This window comes from Sciurus vulgaris, assembly GCF_902686455.1.
Source record: "Sciurus vulgaris genome assembly, chromosome: 8".
NCBI classification, from domain to species: Eukaryota; Metazoa; Chordata; class Mammalia; order Rodentia; family Sciuridae; genus Sciurus; species Sciurus vulgaris.
The window spans coordinates 67,835,593-67,855,989 of record NC_136468.1 but is presented as its reverse complement, the minus strand read 5'-3'; the positions used below and the strand labels follow the sequence as shown (position 1 = coordinate 67,855,989).

Sequence of the window (20,397 nt, the reverse complement as noted above, 5' to 3'; positions counted from 1 at the left end):
CCACCACATAGAAGTGTAATTCTTTTGTCTCCTCTAACCTTGCAGAGAATAATGATGAGGCTGGCTCGATTTGGGTCTTTTACAGTTGACAGTGTACTGTGCTTTCTCACGCCATTCCCACGGAGCTGGCGGAGGACAAGTCAAGCCCTTTGGTCCCAGTAGAAAAGGGCTGGAGGGGCTTGGCTTGCAGATAGGGGCTAGGGATCTGGAACTCGGGCTGATATTATCCATCAGACCTGCATCTACTAGTTGCTCCATCGGCACTGGGCAAACTGGCTACAATGGAATGTAAAGGAACTCCTGGTTCTAATTAGATTCCATCTGTCCCTGTGAGAGTCCTTCCTTCCCCTTCCTTTGTCAGTCTGACAGGTTGGAACAGGGAGGATCTAGCGCCCACTTCTGAAGGCCTCAGGTTTACGGTGTGCATGTTTGGGGTGCATCTCATCTAGCAATGATTGTGGAGGTGCCTACCTTGCTGTGTGAATAACCTATGGCCAGAGTGAATGGAGAGATGGGAAGGAAGCCCATGGGACTTTTATGGATTTTTTAATTTAAATTGGTCACACCCCCACAATCTGCCGTCCTTGGGAAATTGAAGGTGATTCTCAGCTCATTTCTGACAACATATCATCCCTCCAGCCCCTCCAGACATGGGCCTGCCAATACCTTCCTTCCCCACCTTGGTTCTTTCTCTGGGAGACAGCTCTGTGACACATCTGCTATTTGATTGTAATTGATCGGGTGTCTGGCCCCTTAGTGGCCATAAGCATTTGTGAGTCCACCTCCTCTCTTTGCCCCAAGGAAAGGGTTCTGCCCATCCCGCACTCCATGGGAAACCCAGGAGCACCAGGACATCGGGCAGAATCAGGAAATGGGGTGAATTCCCAGCCAAAGGCAGCACTGGCCAAGTGGTCAGGGTTGATCCACCAAAACCTTGGGAGTGTGCTGGAGGTTACCTCACTTGGACATTCACCTACTCACCCCCCAGGTCTTACCTTTTTCTGGAATTTCAGCAGTGGCATATAGGTTAGTCAGGACCCATAAGGGTTAGAAGCCAAACAAAAAACTGCCAAACAAGAAACTAAACCGATTAAAAAAAAAAAAAAAAAAAAAAAAGGATTGGTTACCCCAGGTTGTGGCCTGGAGTCACACTGCTTCAAGCCAGCTACTTAAATGTGCTCTGTGTCCTCAACCTTTGGACTCCAGGGTGGCAGGATTTGCTGGTTGTCAGGGGGATCAGGAGATTGTCTTCACCTTGCTACTCCTGAGACCAAGGAGACAATGCATTTGAGCTGTGATCCTGTCAGAGGCCAGTAGTCCTCTGTCCTCTGAACTATATATATATATATATTTTTTTTTTTCTCTGATATGGTAAATATGAGTGAATTTCAAGTAAACCATGTGTATTAGTTTTCGAGGCCTATCATAACACATAAAACAGACCAGAGAGCTAAAACAACCAACCCTTATTTCCTCACAGTTTTGGAGACTGCGAGAGTCAGGTACCAACAGGGTTGGTTTCCCCTGTGGCCTCTCCTTGGCCTGCAAAGGGCCACACTCTAGCCACCTCCTCACATGGTCATCTGTAGTGTTCTTGTGTTTTTGGGGTTTCTTCCTCGTATATGGACACCAGTCATATTGGATTAGGGCTCCATTCTAATGGCCTCATTTTAATTTCATCGCCTCTTAAAAGACCTCATCTTAGGCACTAGGAATCAGGACTTCAGATGGGCATGGGGCAGGGGTGGGGAGTGGAGAGTTCTGCCTATAACCCCTGTCAGCCAAGCCTGGTCCCGTCTGAGTCCATTCAGTAGCCACATCAGAACACTGCCTGACTGCCACAGAGAAGACTTACCTGTGAGTTCATTCCTGTGTCCCTGCGTGTATAAAATCAGATGCCACCTCTTTGTGGTCAAAGGATACAATGAGAGAAAAACAGGAATATGCTTACCAGTCACCGGAATAAGTTGACGGTGGCTGTGAAAGCCTGAGTTAACTTCCACCTGTTCTGTGATGATTCTGAGGTGACTGCAGCCAGCCTACCTGTCTGAGGAAGACCGTGGTAGAAGTAGGTTGAGTGAGGGTAGCTTGTGGACTAGCAGGCTCCAGAAATCATCTGGCAGGAATTGTTATCTTCCCTTCCCAGCCTCTTCCTCCTAGCACCTTTCTGGGCAAACTCCCTGATCTGTTAATAGATTTATTGGCATAATCCTCTCCATGTATTGCCAACAGTTACATATACGTGTGTGTAGGTAATCTGCCCTCAGTATTCATTACCCCAGGAAGTTGGGAAACCAACCTTCAGTGGACTGGGAGAGGCAAGCTTTTTTATGCCAGTTCTCGCCTCCCATTTTAACCACTGCTCTTTTCCCAGGGGCATGTGGTTGGCCAAGCCTGTTCCTCTCTCCCTCTTTTCCTACCGTGGGATACTTTGACCCTGAGATGCTGCTGCTAGGAGCCAACAAGTGACTTCTGACAGCCCTTTGCAAATATTTCTGAGGTCTTTTTTTTTTTTAATGAAAATCATTTCTTCACCAAAGCTGAGAAGGCAGCAGGATTTCTGGGGGCCTTCCCTGAGAATGTCAGAACCCCAAGTCCAGTGTTCTTAGAGATCACCATCCAGTAGGGAAGCCCCAGGATTAGTTGGGGTCAAGCCAGAGGGGAGCTAAAAGCAACCCAGTCTGTCCTGGGCCACCTGCTGCTTACTCAGGTCCTGGTCTCTGGGGATGAAGCAGGAACAGTGACTGACAGCCCCTTCTTGAGTGTGGGAGGAGGACCCATCATCCTTTCTTCATAAGCCAGCTTCAGCTCTGGTCTGAGAGGAGAGGAGGTTGCTGCCAAGAGAGGAGATGAGGAATCTGTTCCCGTGCAGCAGTCCAGTTGCCCTGTGCTGAAAGCCCTGTTCCCTCTGGCAGCTTGAGAACATCTATAGGTTCCTTCTTGCTCATCAGGCAGGTTTCTGCTGATGAAAATGGTATCTTTGAGTTATTTGTAAGTTATTTAGTAATAATCATAATACTGACTTTTTAATATTTATATCAAAGAACAGTATTATGGTTACATAGCCTGACCCAGCTTTAAGCCTCTGATCTTGCATGTCTGATCTCACTGACTCCTCCCTGTACCCCTGTAAAGGCTGGTTCTGTTTCCCTCAGAGGATGGGAATTCTGGAGGGAGCTAGGATTCAGGCTTTAGCTCTGGTATGCCAGTGCTCCCTCTGTCGATTTCAGCTGCCTGGTATCTGCATCAGGCTGCCAAGGAGGAGGATTGGGAAACCATTTTTATTGTCAGTACTACCATCTTTCTTGTCCATAGGAAAGGCAGTGTCTGAAAGCTCACTATGTGTAACTCCCTGCTGTGTACCTTCTTATGCTTAATGTTCACCACCACCATTAAGAGAGCTATCATGGGGCTGGAGTTGTGGCTCAGTGGTAGAGCACCTGCCTAGCACATGTGAGGCATGGGGTTTGATCCTCAGCACCACATAAAAATAAATAAGTTAAAGGCATCGTGTCCATCTACTACTAAAAAAAAAAAAAAGAAAAAAATGTAAAAAGGGCTGAGGAGGTACTCAGTGGTAAAGTGTCCATGGGTTTACTCTCCAGTACCAAAACAAACAAACAAACAAGCAAACAAAAAAGAGGGCTATCATTAGCCTCATGTATCAAGGTCACCCAGAGATCCTTACCAGAAAATGAAGAAATGTGGGCCAGTGGCACACCTACCCTGAATGGAGGGAGGGTAGGTTCAAGCACACCTCAAAAGTGCTGTTCACAGGTCACTGTCACACTGGGGCCTAGACCAAGTTGCACGCTTCCACATGATAAACAAGGATTTGGAAGAAGAATGGCATTGATGGCAGGCTTATCAAGTCTCCAGGTGTTAGATTTGGGAGAGAGAATGGATATGTTAATGGATCAGGGACCAAAAAGATCCCAATAGGCTGGAGCAATAGGCAATCCAACAAGAAAGTGTTTTTAATGGATACCTGTGGATCTATGCATCTTGGCAACAAAATGGGTGAAGTAAGATTTAAGCATGAGGCAGCTATAAGAAATAAAGGGGGCTGGGGAGATAGCTCAGTCGGTAGAGTGCTTGCCTTGCATGCACATGGCCCTGGGTTCGATCCCCAGCACCGCCAAAAAAAAAAAAAAAAAAAAAAAAAACTTAAAGAAATAAAGCATCTACACTGATTTCTGGCTGCATTAGTAGGAGATTAACGTCCTGAATGAAGAGGCAAGAGCTGAGAAGACTCTGTACGTAATGTCCTCCCTTCTGAGTTCCAGCAAGAACCCAGGTCAGCAGGGAGTGGAAATGATGTTTTGTGAGTAATGGCTTAAAAAAGCAGCTGGGGGTGTTTAGACAGGAGAAATTCTGGGGAGCACAGATTTAGCAGTGTCCTGTGGATGGGAATTAGACCATTCTTGGCAACCCCATAGGGCTGAAGTGTGATTAACATGTGATCATCACCAAGAAGCTCAGCATAGGGGAGAACTGTCCAACAGTCAGTTGGTGCTGCCTACCCTGCACCATTAGGTGCACTGCGGTGGAGTGCCACCCAGCCAAGCCTGCAGAAAGTCAAGCCTATGCTCCTGCAAGGTACTGGAGAGACAATGGCAGGCCCCCTGGAAGAGGACCAGCAGGGGCACCTTCTTGCCTGTGGACATTGTTAGTCTCAACCTCAGGGTCGAAGAAGTGTTGATCCCTTTGATGAAGTGGTGGCTGTATCAGGGATGACAGGGCTGGTGGAGGGCAGCTGTGCCTCAGGGTCTCATTTGTAAATAGCTAGTTGCACTTGCCTATGGTGTATGTGTGTGTTATTAGGATTCACACTGATTTATTTTATCAAGTAAATACATTAAAAACAAAACAGTAAAGCAGTCCAACTACCATCTATTATCACTATCAATACATAATGAAAGAAGATCCTAACACAGAAACATAGGGAGAACACAGTCTGGGAGCAATCTATGGGAGCATGTATCTGTCTATATGTATGTGTGATTGTGTGTGTGAGTGTGTGTGTGTGTGTATCATATTATTTCAAACAAATTAATACTTCTCCATGAACCCAGATTGGTCGTGCATGAGAGCTTCTGTCTTAGAGTGCCAGTTTGTTCTCTCCTGCCAGTTGTCTTAATTACCTTAACTTGAAAATCATCTCAACTAAAAAATTACTTCTTTACGTAGTTCCAAGCAGGGTTTGGAGATAACTCCCAGTCATCTTAAAACTGATTGTTCTGTTTATGGATTGTTCTGGCCTTGCAGGCCTCTCCTGACCTGGGTTTTCTCTGCCTTCTACAATTCAACCAAACTAGAACTCAGAAGCAAGGATATTACATGTGGGGTCTGCCAGCTTCTGTGTGTCATTCAGGACATTATTCTCCCACTGATGCGGCCAGAAATCAGACTAGATATCCATTAACCAGTTATTCTTCTTTCCTTCCACCCACCACCCTTGGTAACTGACAATCTGCTTTCTGTCTCTATAAATTTGACTCTTCTGGACATTGCATATGGGTGGAATCACACAATGAATGTAAGACCTTTTGTGTCTGACTTCTTTCCTTTAATATAATATCTTTGAGATATAGCTGTGTTGTAGCACATGTCATGCTTCATTCTTCTTTGTGACTAAATAATACATCCTCATATGTATAAGCCACAGTTTTCTGGTTCTTTGTTTTTGGGTTTTTTTTTTTTTTTTTTTGGGGGGGGGGGGGATGGGTACCAGGCTCTCAACCACTGAGCCACATCCCCAGCCCTATTTTGTATTTTATTTAGAGACAGAGTCTCCCTAAGTTGCTTAGTGCCTTGCCATTGCTGAAGCTGGCTTTGAACTCACAATCCTCCTGTCTCAGCCTCCTGAGTTGCTGAGATTACAGGCATGTGCCACTGCTCCTGGTTTAAGCCACAGTTTTTGATCCATTGATGAGGATTTGAATATTTCCACCTTTGTGTGTGTATATGTATGTGTCTGGTACTGGGGATTGAACCCAGAGTTGTTCTGCCACTGACCTACATCCCCAACTCTTTTTATTTATTTATTTTTAAATTTTCTTTAGTTGTAGATGGACACAGTGCCTTTATTTATTTATTTGTTTTTATGTGGTGCTGAGGATCAAACCCAGTGCCTCACAAGTGCAAGGTGGGCACTCCATCACTGAGCCACAACCCCAGCCCTTATTTTTTATTTTGAAACAAGGTTTCATAGAGTTTCCCAGCCTCACTATGAACTTGCTATCCTGCCTCAACCTTCCAGGGCAGGCCTGCCCCACCGTGCCCAGCGCATCTTAATGATTTTTAACAGACAATTCAGTGACATGCGTGCATTCACATTGTTATACCACCATTGCTCTAGAATTCTGCAGCCTGCAAAACTGAAACACTGCCCCTATTAAAAAATAATTCCCCACTCCTTCTTCTTCCAACTCCTCGAACCACCCTTCTATTTTCCATTTATGAATTTGACTACTCTACGTACCTCATATCAGTGGAATAAAGCAGCATTTGTCCATTTGTGACTGGCTTTTTTCACTTAGTAAAACATCCTCAAGATTCATCCATAGTGTAGCATGTATTAGAAATTCTTCATTTTTAAGGCCGAATAATACACACAAACTTGCACACACCCCATCTTTTGTATATCCATTCACCCATTGATGGATCCTTGGTTTGCTTCTATCTGTTGGCTATTGTGAATAATGCCACTATGATCATGCGTACACAAATATCTGTTTAAGACCCTGCTTTTAATTCTTTTCAGTATACATGCAGAAGTGGAATTGGCAGATCATGTGGTAATTCTAAGATTTTTTAAAATTTTTTGAGGAACGACCATACTGTTTTTCATAGAGGCTGTACCATTTTTCATTCCAAGATAGATGCACAAGTGTTCCAGTTTCTGCACATTCTCATCATCCACTCTTGTTATTTTCCTTTTTTTTTTTTTAATTACTGGAGGTTGAACCCAGGGGCATTTTACCACGGAGCTACATCTGCAGTCCTATTCACAGTCTTTTTTTTTTTTTTTTTTTTTTTGGTGGGGGGCAGGGGGACAGTGTCTTACTAAGTTGCTGAGACTGGCCTGGAACTTATGATCCTACTGCCTCTATCTCCCAAGTTGCTGGGATTATGGGTGTGTACTATTCTAGTGTGGTACCTCCATTCCTAATGAAATGGAACATCTATTCATATGCTCTTGCTGCCCATTTTTGTATCTTCTTTGGAGAAATTTCTATTCAAGTTCTTTGTGCAATTTTTAATTGGGTTACCCCTGCCTGTTTTTGTATTTAGAGTTATGCTTCTAAATTTGTTGTTCCTCAGAAACTAGAAGTGTATGCATCTTATTATCTTAAACCACCTGTTTGCTGAGAACTTAAGCCACCTACTTATTCCATGGGCACCTGAGGTAAGGAGAGAGAGAACAGGTGCCAAAAAAGGCAGGGCCAGAGAACTCTGGCAGAGCTGGCCCAAGGGAAATATGCCCATCTCTGTCCTCCAGGTCCTCCTGGAACTTTCAGTAGAGATACTAGAAAAGCTATTCATGTTTGACTCTGGAAAGACAGGCTCCCAGGACACAAGGCCTGCCCTTTCATCTGTGTTTTTTCTAAGCATTGCAACATCCACCAGGCCTCTACTTGACAGTCCCCTGGGTTGGGAAAATGTGCCCAGTAGCCCTGGCTGGCCTAGGGTCTAGAGGACAAGGCTCACAATCTAATCCTTATGAGCAGACTATCTCCAGTCAAAGCTGCAAATGACCAAGAAAGCAGTGCTGGACACTGTGTCCAGTGAGGCTCACACCCACTCACCCACACTGACTCAGTTCCAGGAAATGGGATGGTGGACACTGACCAGCACGGCTCCCTCCCAGTCAGAAATTGATTAATTCTCCCTAATTCTGGGAAGAAGCTTTCTCTAAAAGAGTGGGAAAAGAAGCCAAGAACCCGGAGGTCCAAAATCATAATTCTCCCGTGGGAGACACCATCTCTGGCTTTGGTTACATTGTCCTGCTGCTGAGAGGACAGTCCCTCAGGGCCTGCCTCACAAGGCAGGAGGCACTGCCTAGCTTGTGTGGCATCATATGAGATGATACCATCTTCTCCAGGACAGTCATCCTGTGGGTCTCAGAAGCCTTTTGTCTCACAGGTTTTGCTTTTAGTTTGACTCAGGTTTACCAGGTAACAGCCAGGCTTTACAAAGTAATGGATGAAGCACAGGAAAGATCTAGTAGAAGATAAAGATGCCCAAAACACACTTGACGGTTGTTTTCTGTTTTTTATTTAAGATAAACAAATTCACATAACAGAAAATTAACTTTTTTTTTTCTTTTTTGGTACCAGGCGCTTAACCACTGAGCCACATCCCCAGCCCTTTTTTGTATTTTATTTAGAGACGGGTCTCACCAAGTTGCTTAGGGCCTCGCTAAGTTGCTGAGGCTTGTTTTGAACTAGCGATTCTCCTGCCTCAGCCTACAGAGCCCTGGATTACAGGCATGCACCACCATGCCCGGCGAAAATAAACTATTTTCAAGTGTTCAAGGCTACAGGTATAGCTCAATGACAGTGTGAGCTTTGCATGCCTGAAAACCTAGATTCAATTCCCTGCACCAAAAAAATAATAATAATAATAAATTAAAAATTAAATGTACAGTTCATTGGAATTGAGTACATTTGCATTGTTGGGCAACCATCACCCCCAAAAGAGACCTTATACCCATTAAGCAGTTACTCCCTGCTGTTTGTGCTCTTTTTGTTATTATTGTTTTTGGTGGTGATGGCAGTATTATTGTTGTTTCTTTCCTCAGCCAGTTCCCGACAGCCAATAATCTGCTTTCTGTCTCTATAGATTTACCTATTCAGGATATTTCATATAAAGGAAATCATACATAACGTGATGAACCATTGTTTTTATAGGAGCCCACCCCCAACACACACACACACACACACACAAAGCCTGCTGCTGCTGTCTTTTGCCAAGATCAGGAAACAAAGTTTCTAAATAACCAGAAGAAATGAAAACTCGCTGCTTAAATTAATAGTGAAAATATCCCACAAAAGTATTTTCCAGGCCCTATGTGACCTCCCTACTCTCTCCAGAGCATAGTGCTAGGTATTGAAGTGGATACTGCCCTTCAGCATGGACAGGCCCCCAGGTGAGTGGGCATGGAAAGGCCAGAGGCCTCCACAAGTCACTGGGGACCCAGGCCCAGGTGGACAGCAGCTCCAAGAGCTGGGTCCCCTGCAAGTCAAGTGTAGCCACCATTTGGGGGTTGCCAGAAGTCCCTGGCCCTTCATGCACAGTGCCAGCTCTCATGAGCATCTAAGGAGCTCACTGTGTGGTTCAGGAAAACCCAAGTTCATCTGCCTAATTCAGGAGACAGCCCTTGCTGTTCCGGGCTTTTCTTTCTGCCTTTCCCTAATCTCATATGGGCGTGCTCTCTAAAAGGGGAAGTGATGCATTCTGACTGGCCAGGGCCCACAACCGGGAGCCAGGAAATGTCTACTAGCACGAGTAGCGCTGCCCAGCGTGTCACTGGCTCAGCCTCCTTACCCAAGGCTGCTTCCCCGGGATGTGTAAGTGTGAGCTCAGGGCATGATCGCCACCCAGGATGGCATGGGGCTGGGCACAGGTCACAGAAGAGAGAGCCTGGCAGGCGGAGTGTGCCGGTAGCCCACGATGCAGTTAACGAGCTGAGTTCAGCATAGCACTCTTATTCTGTGGGCAGGAACTGGAGCGGAGACAGGGTTGAGGCGTGCAATGGGGAGAGCAGCCACCTCAGAAAGAGGTCAGGAGTAGGAGGTGGGGCTGGGGACCAGTCTATTTTGGACAGCCCTTCTGGAGGCACAAGCCTTGGGTCTGGGAAGAAGCAGAGTGGAAAATTTCGTAGCACACCTTTCAGGACTGGGAAGCCAGCTACAATGAACCCTACCAACTTGTCACCCCACCTCACCTTTTATGTGCAACTCAAATGACACTTTATATACTTAGCAATTGCTTTTCTTTGTCATTTTATATGTAATTTGTGCTAAGAAATGTTTCAGGTCCTTTCTATTCAAATTGTACAAGTGGCTTGAAACTAGTGGCCTGTGTCTTTCCTTCTTTCCTATTCATGGATGGTTTGGGATCCCGTGTGTGCACACCGTGGGTCCCGAACACAACCATGGTGGCTGGCCCACTAGCGTACTGACTGGCTCACTAGGATGATTGGCAGTGCATCTGGCCTGGTTTCTAACTAGAGTTATATTTCCTGTGTGCCCACAGAGAAATAAAGGGGAAAAGTCACACACACTCACACACATGCACACACACACATAGTTCTTCACTGAGTGCCACAAGGGAGTGACTGATTGTACAATGATAGATCTTTGCTATGTTTTCGGCCCTCTTTCTCCTCTACATTTTTTGTTTGTGTAGTAGTGATGGTTGATCTTAAATCATGTAAAAAGTTTTGTTTTCACTAAAATAACTGAGAACTTTTGCTTCTAAAAGAAGGGACCGTGGGGGGAGTGTGTCTCTGCACGCGTATGTTAACAGGGTACAACCACACCCTACTTCAAGACAACTTCCTGTTTGCCACTGCCAACTGCCACTCCAAGGAGAACAGAAATGGTTCCGTTAGTGGCTGCTGCAGGACCACAGCGGCCTGTGGGGTGAGCGCCTCTGAGTGACGCCATGAGCTTAGCAATGAGCGGAGACTTTGTACCTTCTATTGTGGTGACCAGGGCCCTGTGCTGACCAAATTGAAAGTTGGTCCAGACAGAAATAAGGTGGTGATGGCCTCTCCTCCTCAACACGTGTTCCTCAGCACTGTGCCCACAGGATTCTTGTAAATGAAAAATTTTTAATTCAGGGGCAAAGAGAAGGCTGCATACTGCTTACTTGGGAGAGCTACTACCTGCGATTTTTTTTTTCTTTACCTTTTCATGATTTGGGCAACTTATGTTAAGTACTCTGAGTTGGCACTGTGGTGGCCACCTTCCATGTGTCATCGATGCTCCCAACATTGATTTAGCTAGCAAGGAATGTGGTGAGGCCCGTCAGAGTGAGACCCCGTGCTAAATGCCAGGGATAAAAGTGTTCTCAGAGCTTCTGCCCTCAAGGGGCGTCCAGGTGTAGGACACCTAGGCAAGTAAACCAACAGTTACAGCATGGGATGTGTGCTAAGAGTGGGGAACTCAATGCGCCCGAGGGGCCCTACCCAGTTGGTAAGTTATGGTTATGCCCAGTGGATATTGTTGCTCCCCTTAGGTAAAGAGACTTGGAGCTCAGGGGGTTAAGTTGCTTGCCAAAGTCACAGAGCTAATGAGTGACAGAGCTGGGATCTGAGCCCAGAGCTTTCTGAGTCCAGAAACAGTGGTGTTTGGTCCATGTTTCCAGTGATTCCCAAAGCTAGTGGAACATGAAACAGAACCTTTTTAAAAGAATACAGATTTGGGAGCTGTGGCCCTCCTGTCACAAGAGTGAGAGTCCCTACTGCCCCAGGTGGGCTGTGTACATGTGGCCTGGGCACTTCCCCACCTACTGTACCAGGAAGTTCTCTCCACAAGGTGTGGAGAGGGCATACCTGTGCCAGAGATGGAGCTTTTGTGTGTAGCACAAGGACCTGGGTAAAGGCCCCAAGACAGTGTAGGGAAGAGTGAGACGGCTGTGCAGGTGTTTTAGATACCAAGAATGCCAGGTCACGAATTGCCTCCCCAAAGGTACCCAGGCCCATGCTTCCCAGTGTCCAGTTGTAACTGTTCCTTCAGTGACCATAGGGTAGGGATGATGTCAGCTATGCCATCTTAAGGTAGATTCCAACCGTTTACTGGAAAACTGGAAGTCACCAATTTTCACTGAAGCTGTGGTGACACCTGTGTAAACTCACATGACCTGTGCAGCATACGTGTTGGGCAGTTGCAGAGAGGGGTGACTCCAGCACAAAGGTTGCTCTGCAGGTGGAGCTCCTTGCCAACCCCGGTGAGCCCAAATGGGAACAGCTGAGGCAATGTTCTGAAGTGAATCGCAGCTCTGGCCGCAGGGGAAGCCAGCAGACCCTGGAGGGCTGTGCGCTCCCCTCTGGTCCTTTAGGCAGCAACTGTCTTCCGCGGGGCAAGTCTGTGCTTCAGCCCGTCGGAGTATGAATGTGATGGCCAGCCTAGGACCTCGAGTGCTGTCCTGACCCTGAGGGAACCCTCTGGTTCCAAAGGTCCAGCAGTGACGGAGTCTATCTCATCACAGCTGTGACAACCCACTGCTCATATTCCAGGGCCTGGCACATGGCAGGTGCCAAGGAAATACTTTTTTTTTTTAAATCAGTATAGGAATGAATGAAGTTTGACTTTCATGTTTTGCTCTCCTTCCAGCCTTTCTAGCTGCACCTGTTTTCTCTCCTTTGCTTCTGCTGCTGGTGGTGTTGGTCTGTATTTATCTTTTTCCTTGCGTAGACTGGAATGGCTTTAACAAAAGTGAAGCCTATTGAGTAACCCATCCTATACTTCCTTTCTTTCCTCATCCTCCTACTTATGTTAATTTTTATAAAGTAATTAGTGTTTACATCGTATCTGTGGCATTTTTTCATTTTCTTGTGAATTGGGTGTGTTGTTTGGCTTAACGTTTCCTTAGGTCAAGATAACCCTCTTGTCTCTCATTTTCAGATGCCTTATCATAGATCATTCAGGTCATTTGTAGTATTTTTTATTACTGTAAACAGTAGTACTCAAAATAGCTTTGAACTTCTTTTTTCTTTTAGGATATTTCCTTTAGGTCTATTTTTCAAACTAACGTTACCAGATTACCAGATCAAAGGCTGCAAATGCTTTTTAGCTCCTATTATCATCACCAGGGTACTCTCCAGAAAAAAATGTAATCCCTTAAAAGTACCCAGGCAATGTGTACACGTGCTTTTTTCTTGTGGGTTTTCCTTCTAGCTGTGCTTGGTGTCTGATGAAGGTATCCCAAGGGGTTCTGAGAAATATTTTAGGCCCTGGAAAATCCCTGGGACTCTCCAGATCCTACCCAAGAGTGATGAGTGCCAAAATGTTGCACCTTGGTGTAAATGACAAGCAGAGAGCAAGGAGGAGGAGCAATGCTCTCCAGGAGGTAGGAGATAAAGAGGATCCTACAGTTATCAGACTGCACAGATGCATCCGAGGGCAGTTTTGAAATGGGAAAGTCTTTTTGCAGACCTGTCTGGAGGAGCTGGCTTTCTAAAGTGCAGAGAGAAGGGAACATTCCAGGGGGAGTAGCACGGTAAAAAGGGCATTCACCTCGGAGCTGGGCAATCTTGGGCTTTCCTCCCAGTTGCTGAGGGCTGTTAACCTTGGTCTTGTTTCATAATCTTGCTAAGCTTCAGTTTCCCCATCTGTAATGCGGAGGCTGGCATTATCAGACCACCTCGTGCAGTCGTTGGGTAGATTACATGAGCCAGTGGGTGGAAAGGAACTTGCACACATGGTAGGCACTCAAGAACCTGGGCACTGGGTGACCAGATGACCAAGAAACCAATCTGTAACCTGGGTGTTTGGGGAACCAAGTGGGCATGAGCAGTAAGAGCCACTCACTCTCACTGGCTCTTTTCAAAGAACTTAGTACCCCAAATAGCTCATGTTGCCCCAAAAGAGATCTAATATAAGTCCCTCAGTGACAGGCTCCGATTGTTTGTTTGTTAGTTAGTTTTGTGGGACTGTGGATTGAACCCAGAGGCCCTCTACCACTGAGCTACATCCCCCAGTCCTTTTTATGTTTTATTTTGAGAGAAAGTCTCACTAAGTTTCCCAGGCTGGCCTTCAATTTGTGATCCTCTTGCCTCAACCTCCTGAGCAGTTAGGATTAAAGGTGTGCATCACCACAGCCAACCAGGTACCCGTTCTTTGAGGAACACCTCCCCTGCTGTTCAGGTCCTGACATCTTTTAAGGAAGAACTCCAAGTCTGAAGGGGGAGCAGAAACTCCAGACACCTCACAGGCATCCCTGGCTCAGGAACTGCTTGGTTCTGCCTGCCACTCATTGCCCACTTCAGTCCCTTGATTTTCCTGTGTCGTCTCCCCCTCTGCTGAGGCAAGCCAATTCCATATCACCCCTCCAGCTACCACGGGGCTATATTTAGTGCCTAACTAGGATTGTAGCAAGTGGGACCATTGGCCCAGATTCGAGCCCCAACTCTCCGCTGAGCAGCCTTGAGACTTTGGCAAGTCTCTCAAAAGCAGTCTGCCTGTTTCCGCAGCTGCCAACAGAGGGAACGTCTGCCTTGCCAAGCAGTTGTGAGGTACAGCTAGCATGGCTCCCTCTCTCCCCTCCAATTCCAGTCTACTTTTGGAAGAAGGGCCCTTGGAACTCAAGGGTTACCCTTTGTGGGAAGCATCCTGACTGGGGTTACTAAAGCAGATAGAATCCACTGATGAAGTGGAACTTGGCTCATGACTTGCCAAGCACCTGCCCTGGGGCAGGGGCTCAAGGAGACTTGGCACTGTCAAATGAGCAAGCCAGCTGCTGGCCCTAGCCCCAGTTTGCTTCCACAACCATGGCAGGCCAAGGCAATGGTGGTGCCCAAAGTCTATTAGGAGGGGAGGGGTTCCTTAAAAACCATATTAGAAAATTCCCAACAAGTTGTTTCTAAAAATGGTGCAGGGAGCCACACGGGTGCCTGTGGCCAACTCAACTATTCATGAGGCGTCTATGCTGGGGACTGAATGCAGGAGATTGATGAAAATACCTGAGTGAAGAAGCGCTAGGGGAAGTGGGGGGTTCTGAAGTTTTGCTGAAGTGGAACTGCCCACTATCCTGATGGATTTTATCTTCAGAGAGGAAGGGGAGAGAACTGTGAAGACAGCAGGGCTCCCATGCCTGTAACCCCAGCTGCTCGGGAGGCTGAGGCAGGAAGATGGCGAGTCCAAAGCCAGCCTCAGCAAAAGTGAGGCACTAAGTAACTCAGTGAGACCCCGTCTCTAAATAAAATATAAAATAGGGGTGGGGAAGGGGCCCAGTGGTCAGGTGCACATAGAAAATACTTTTAGTAAATTGTTATTACTATTAGCTAAAGGAAAGAAAGGGTGGGACTAGAGCTTGCTGGTCCAGGATCATTCACGGAGGTTGTTAATTGACATATCAGACACTTAAAGCTGCACAGGTGTTCTGAAAGTGATTTTCTGTTTTCTCTTCAGTAGATGAGTGGTGCTTATATTCAATATAACACAGTTGCTTGGTTTGGTCTTTCTATCTCATGGTCTGAAATGAAATGTGTAGCAAAAGCTAAGAGCAGTTTCCAGCTCTCACATTGGGAACTATACCTTGCCTCAAGGAAATAATCCTAAATCACTTTATAAATAAATTAGTGTTTAAGTGCCAGACAGTAAGAGAGTAGCTCAGTAATCTACAGCATGTTAATGACGATTACCTGTTTAAAATGGCAAGCATGTGGGAATTAGATGTGTAAATAGAATAATTTTAGTTGACAAAGAATAGTCTGAAATATCAATTGATTACAGTTTTGTTAATACAGCCATGGACATTAACAAAAATTGAGAAATTTTAGAGGGAAGTGCTTTCTTCCTCTAAAATTGCTTAAGTCTATAAAATAGTTTTGCAGTGAGCGAGGAAAATAATGTCCTATAAATGCTTCCTGGGCAGAACAAGAGGAATTAGAAAGACCATAGGCTTCTACCTAAGGCATTCCCTTGACCAAACCGTAGAAAGAAAATGCTTAAGCCTAAGGAGGGTGAGGGCCTGTATCAGAATGATTATAATATACACCTGGAAATCTTTAGCCAGAGAAATTCCACCTGCACAGCAATATTCTTTTACAAGAAATAAAGACCCCACTTTCTCCCATTAGTTGCCCATCCACCTCTCTACCAAAGACTAAACTGTGTTTAAGTCATCTATAGGCAGGACTTCACAGACTGGAGAATACTGGATGGATAGGATGGAATGTTCCCGTAAAATCTACTCAGTCCTCATGCTGCACTACTTGGAACACCAACCAGTTCTACCAATTTCTTTTCTTTTTTGGCAGGGCAGGGAGCGGGTACTAGAGATGGAATTCAGGGGCACTCGATCACTGAGCCACATCCCCAGCCCCATTTCGTATATTGTTTAGAGACAGGGTCTCACGGAGTCGCTTAGCACTTCCGTTTTGCTGAGGCTGGCTTTGAACTTGCACTCCTCCTGCCTCAGCCTCCCAAGACACTGGGGTTACAAGCGCACACCAGTGCACCCGGCTCAGTTCTACTCATTTTCAAAACCTGAGTTGAACTGGACATGGTGGTCCACACCTATAATCCCAGCAAGTCAGGAGGCCAAGACAGGAGGATCACAAGTTCGAGACCAGCCTCAGCAACTTGGCAAGAAAGACTCTATCTCAAAATAAGATTTTTTAAAATGTACTGGGGATGTAGCATAGTGGTAGAGCTCTTGCCTAGCACTCAAGAGACCCTGGGTTCAAAGTACTGGATTTTTTAAAAAGCTGAGCTGCAGCTCACCACCTAACTGAAGTCCCAAAATTCTGGACCTGTTGGTTCCGCCATTTTTAATCCTTACATAGCCTTTCTCACCTGCACCATTAGGAGGCAAGTTTGTTCCCACCATTCTGGGGACAGAAATACCAACTTCTTTGTGGGATTTCTTAAAATAGTGATAGATTTAATTCATTCAGAACACCAAGGAGTAGTTTCACAAGAAATACAATACTATGTACTGCAATATGAAATCATACATTAATCAATCAAGGAACTTATATTAAGGGCAAAGGACTATCTTCAGGCTTCAGTGATTATTCTCTCATATGCAACTTATTCTTTCCACTGGAAGTTTAAGAATTTATGAGGTTAAAATATTAAACCAAAAATGAAGGTTTGTCATTGATTTAATTTTTTTCTATGAGCTTAGCAGTAGAAGATGTCAGCCAGGACTACAAACCACAGTTCTCTGAGAAGGTGGTTTTAGACCTTTCATTTTGTCCTCAAGGGGGCTCTTTTTATGGCTTATCTTTGTTTACATGTACACGCACACATTTTTTTTTTCCAAGACAGTGTCTCACTGTGTTTTCCAAGATGGTCTCAAACTCCTAAGCTCAAATGATCGTCCAACCTCAGCCTCCCGAGTGCCATGGCTCTGGCCTCTCTGGGTCTCCTTTGGCCAGTCAGCTGTGAGGAGGGTGGAGATGCCCAGGGTTGCTTCCTGCCTGTCTTATGGGCATTGTAAAGGCTAAAAATTTTACAAAGGATGAATTCCTCCAAGAAAGATACTGTCCCAGTAAAATATCTCAAAACCTACACTGTTGATGATTGCTACCACATCCCAACATACAGGTGTGTGCCAGGGCTCCCAGCTTCAGTTTTTTTAACCCTTAGTTTAGCAAACTAAAGTTTATCTTTGTTATTCAGGCTATTAAGTAATATTTCTGTACACCCCACCCCTCACTTTGAGCAAGTGCTAGCAGTTCAGTGAATGAAAACTATAGAAATATCTGAAGCAGTAGTGGTAAAAAAATCAAAGTTTTATTTTGGAATTGGAAACCTCTGCCATTTAAAAAAAAAAAAAAAAGCTTAAGAAATTTCTGAAGGACAAAAAGTACTAAGTATTTAAAAGTAAGGAGACTTGGTTCTAATCCCAGCCAGTTTTGCCCTGAAGGCTGGCAACTGATAACAGCCCCCTCTATGGGGGAGAAGATTAGACTAGGTGACTTTTAAGACCCAGTTCTAACCTTTAGTGATCGTAAGTTCCTCATTTCCTAATTTCCTGGCTTCAAATATTGTTCATAATACACCACATTTCCTGCCTTCCTGAGAGGCAGCTGGGCCCATGCCCAAGGTCCCATACCTCAAGTAGCCATTGGCCCTGACCTTGGCAATGACCTTGGTAATCATCTGGCCTCTCTGGGTCTCCTTTGGCCAGTCAGCTGTGAGGAGGGTGGAGATGCCCAGGGTTGCTTCCTGCCTGTCTTACGGGAATTGTAAAGGCTAAAAAATTTTCAAAGGATGAATTCCTCCAAGAAAGATACTGTCCCAGTAAAATATCTCAAAACCTGCACTGTTGATGATTGCTACAACATCCCAGAGTTATGAGGATGAGCAGAGAAGGAGCAGATACAAGCATGTCTTATATTTATGGTAATGGAATGGAAAGAGGCCTTAGAAGCCACCGAGGAACCCGCTTCATTTATAATTGAGCCATGAAAAGCAAGAAAGCTTACATGGTGAACTCAGGGTCATCAGGCTACCCTATGGGTGACTGGAGCTGGACACTTGATCTCTACAGCATCTAAACCTTGGGACCCTTGGGACCCTCATTGGGATGACTTCTGGGAACTAAGCATGTATACAAGGTCTATTCTATCAGTGGAGAAAAATTATCCCATATTCTGTGTAGACATGGTGTGAACACTGATCAGACACAAATACCAAATCATTAGATGATTCTCAAAAAGCCACCCCACACCCACCAAATATAATTCCATCAGAAGATTAGAATCAGTCTGTGTTTTGAGACAGCCTAGTAGCCGATTGGTAAGAAAGAGTACAGAGTAACTCCAAACTCCCCTCTCGATAGACCAGGGTGGTTAGGTTTTCTCCCCCAGGTTAGATGTCTGGATTAGCAACCAGAAATATCTTGCCAAGGAGAAAAGCCTGAGGAGCTCTGGCTGGAAGGAGAATGTGATCTGCCATCTGTGCTTCTCACCTTTTTCCTTATCACATTCAATCCAGATTTACAGATTCGTGATCTCTAGTTCTTCCCATCGGCATATCCATTATAATTTGTCAACACATACTCATTGAGCCAGGTGTGGTGGTGCACACGCTCCTATAATCCCAGAGACTCGAGGCTGAGGCAGGAGGATTCCAAGTTTGAGGCCAGCCTCAACAACTTAGTGAAGCCCTAAGCAACTTAGCAAGACCCTGTCTCAAAAAATAAAAAGAGTTGGGGGTTTAGCTTAGGTCAAGCACCCCAATACCCCAGGCAAACAAAAACATCACATATTCATTGAGCACTAATTATATGTGGCACAAGGGTCATAGAGGACTTAGAATTTCAGGAGCGGTTGTTTTAGAGTTTGGGATTCTTATGTATAAGCATGCATTTTTCTGAGGTCCTTAACTTTCATCAAATCTGTAACCCTAAAAGTGTTAAGGACCACCATAGCAGGTATGCACTAGAACTTGATTTCATAGTCTGTCCAGATCAGTGTCCTCATCCTGTCCACTGAGTTGAGATGGGGGTTGGCAGAGCATGAGTAAGTAAGGCATCCCTGCCTGCAGCTCTGGGGCTCTTGTATTTTCTACAGAACCTCAGGCAGCAGTGCTGCCCCACATCTGTGGATTCTGTCTCAAGTGTTAACATTCTCCTGCAGTTTGTGGCCTCGATCTTCAGTGGACCCTAAAGAGGCCACCACTGGGGTGTGTCAACAGACTGTCCCTGCATCCCAAGAAGGGACAGATGCTGAGCCACTTCCGGCTCTTAAAGACCTGCAGGTCTCTGTGACTTTCATGTCCTGCAGAGGGTCAGGTTGGCAAATTTCCCATTCTTTTCTGAAAGTCCTGCCCTGCCCTCTGTCCTGGGCAATCTTGTGGCCTCTAAGAAGCTGTCTGGGGATCACATAGGCTATGTATGTGGTTGTCCCACTGTCAGGTGATAAAGCCATCGCACTGCTATCCCATGGAAGTGGTTTGCAGGAGGATGGTAATGGCTCCCTTGAGAACCTTGGGGTCAGCCTAGCATGTGCCATGTAATACAGAAATCCAGAATGTACTCCTTGCTAGTTGGGGAGAGAGGAGCCAATGTCAGGATGAGCCATCATCAGAACCGAGCTTAGGGACTGCGGATCCTACCAGGAAAGCACTGCTTTGTGCCCATTGTGTACAAGAATGTGTGCGAGCATGGGAGAGCTGCTTGCCACAGATGCTGTGCTGAGTTCTGTCGTTTCTCCCCCTGTAGAGAGAAGACACGGTTCAATGTGTAGACCTTCTCCCTCTCCAGCGTCTCCAGCCTCCAACCCCAGGACATCACTAGCACAGGTGAAAACGAAAGCCTGTCTCAGCGGCCATAACTCTGCCAGCAGCACCTCAAAGCCATTCAAAACGCCCAAAGACAATCTACTTACCTCCAGCAGCAAACAGCACACAGTCTTTTCTGCAAAAGGATCAAGGGATAAACCATGGTGAGTGTCGGGTACTGGCAGCCAGCAGCTGTCTGCCCTCACTGCCTGTCCCTGTCACCATGGGAAACAGTGTTTACTCTCTGGCTTTGTTCCTGGGCATCGTGTCTAAGGAATCTGAGGGACTGAGGAGGGAACCCAGAATAATGGCATGAGAAACCTAAATTCCAAAGGGAATGGGGGACCTGAAAAGTGCCTGTGCCTGACGGGAATTTTTCATCTCTTGAAAGCTGAGCCAAGTTGTGTCTAAGAAAAGGGTAACAGGG

General features: G+C 45.8%; 1 protein-coding gene across 15 annotated transcripts in view; it reads left to right on the top strand.

Annotated features, from left to right (window-relative positions):
* Window positions 1-20,397, top strand: part of ATXN7L1 (ataxin 7 like 1) — a 235,901-nt gene that overhangs the window by 161,692 nt on the left and 53,812 nt on the right. For 13 of the 15 annotated variants that reach the window (XR_013765528.1, XR_013765529.1, XR_013765530.1 and 10 more), the window contains one exon: window positions 19,912-20,134. Coding sequence is in view for 7 of the 15 variants with exons in the window: in XM_079149996.1 (XP_079006122.1) it covers window positions 19,912-20,134 (223 nt within the window). In the remaining 8 variants the exon portion in view is untranslated. Of the gene's footprint in view, window positions 1-8,615; window positions 9,576-19,911; window positions 20,135-20,397 lie in introns of those variants that run through there. The other 2 variants (XR_013765531.1, XR_013765527.1) reach the window with 2 other exon arrangements.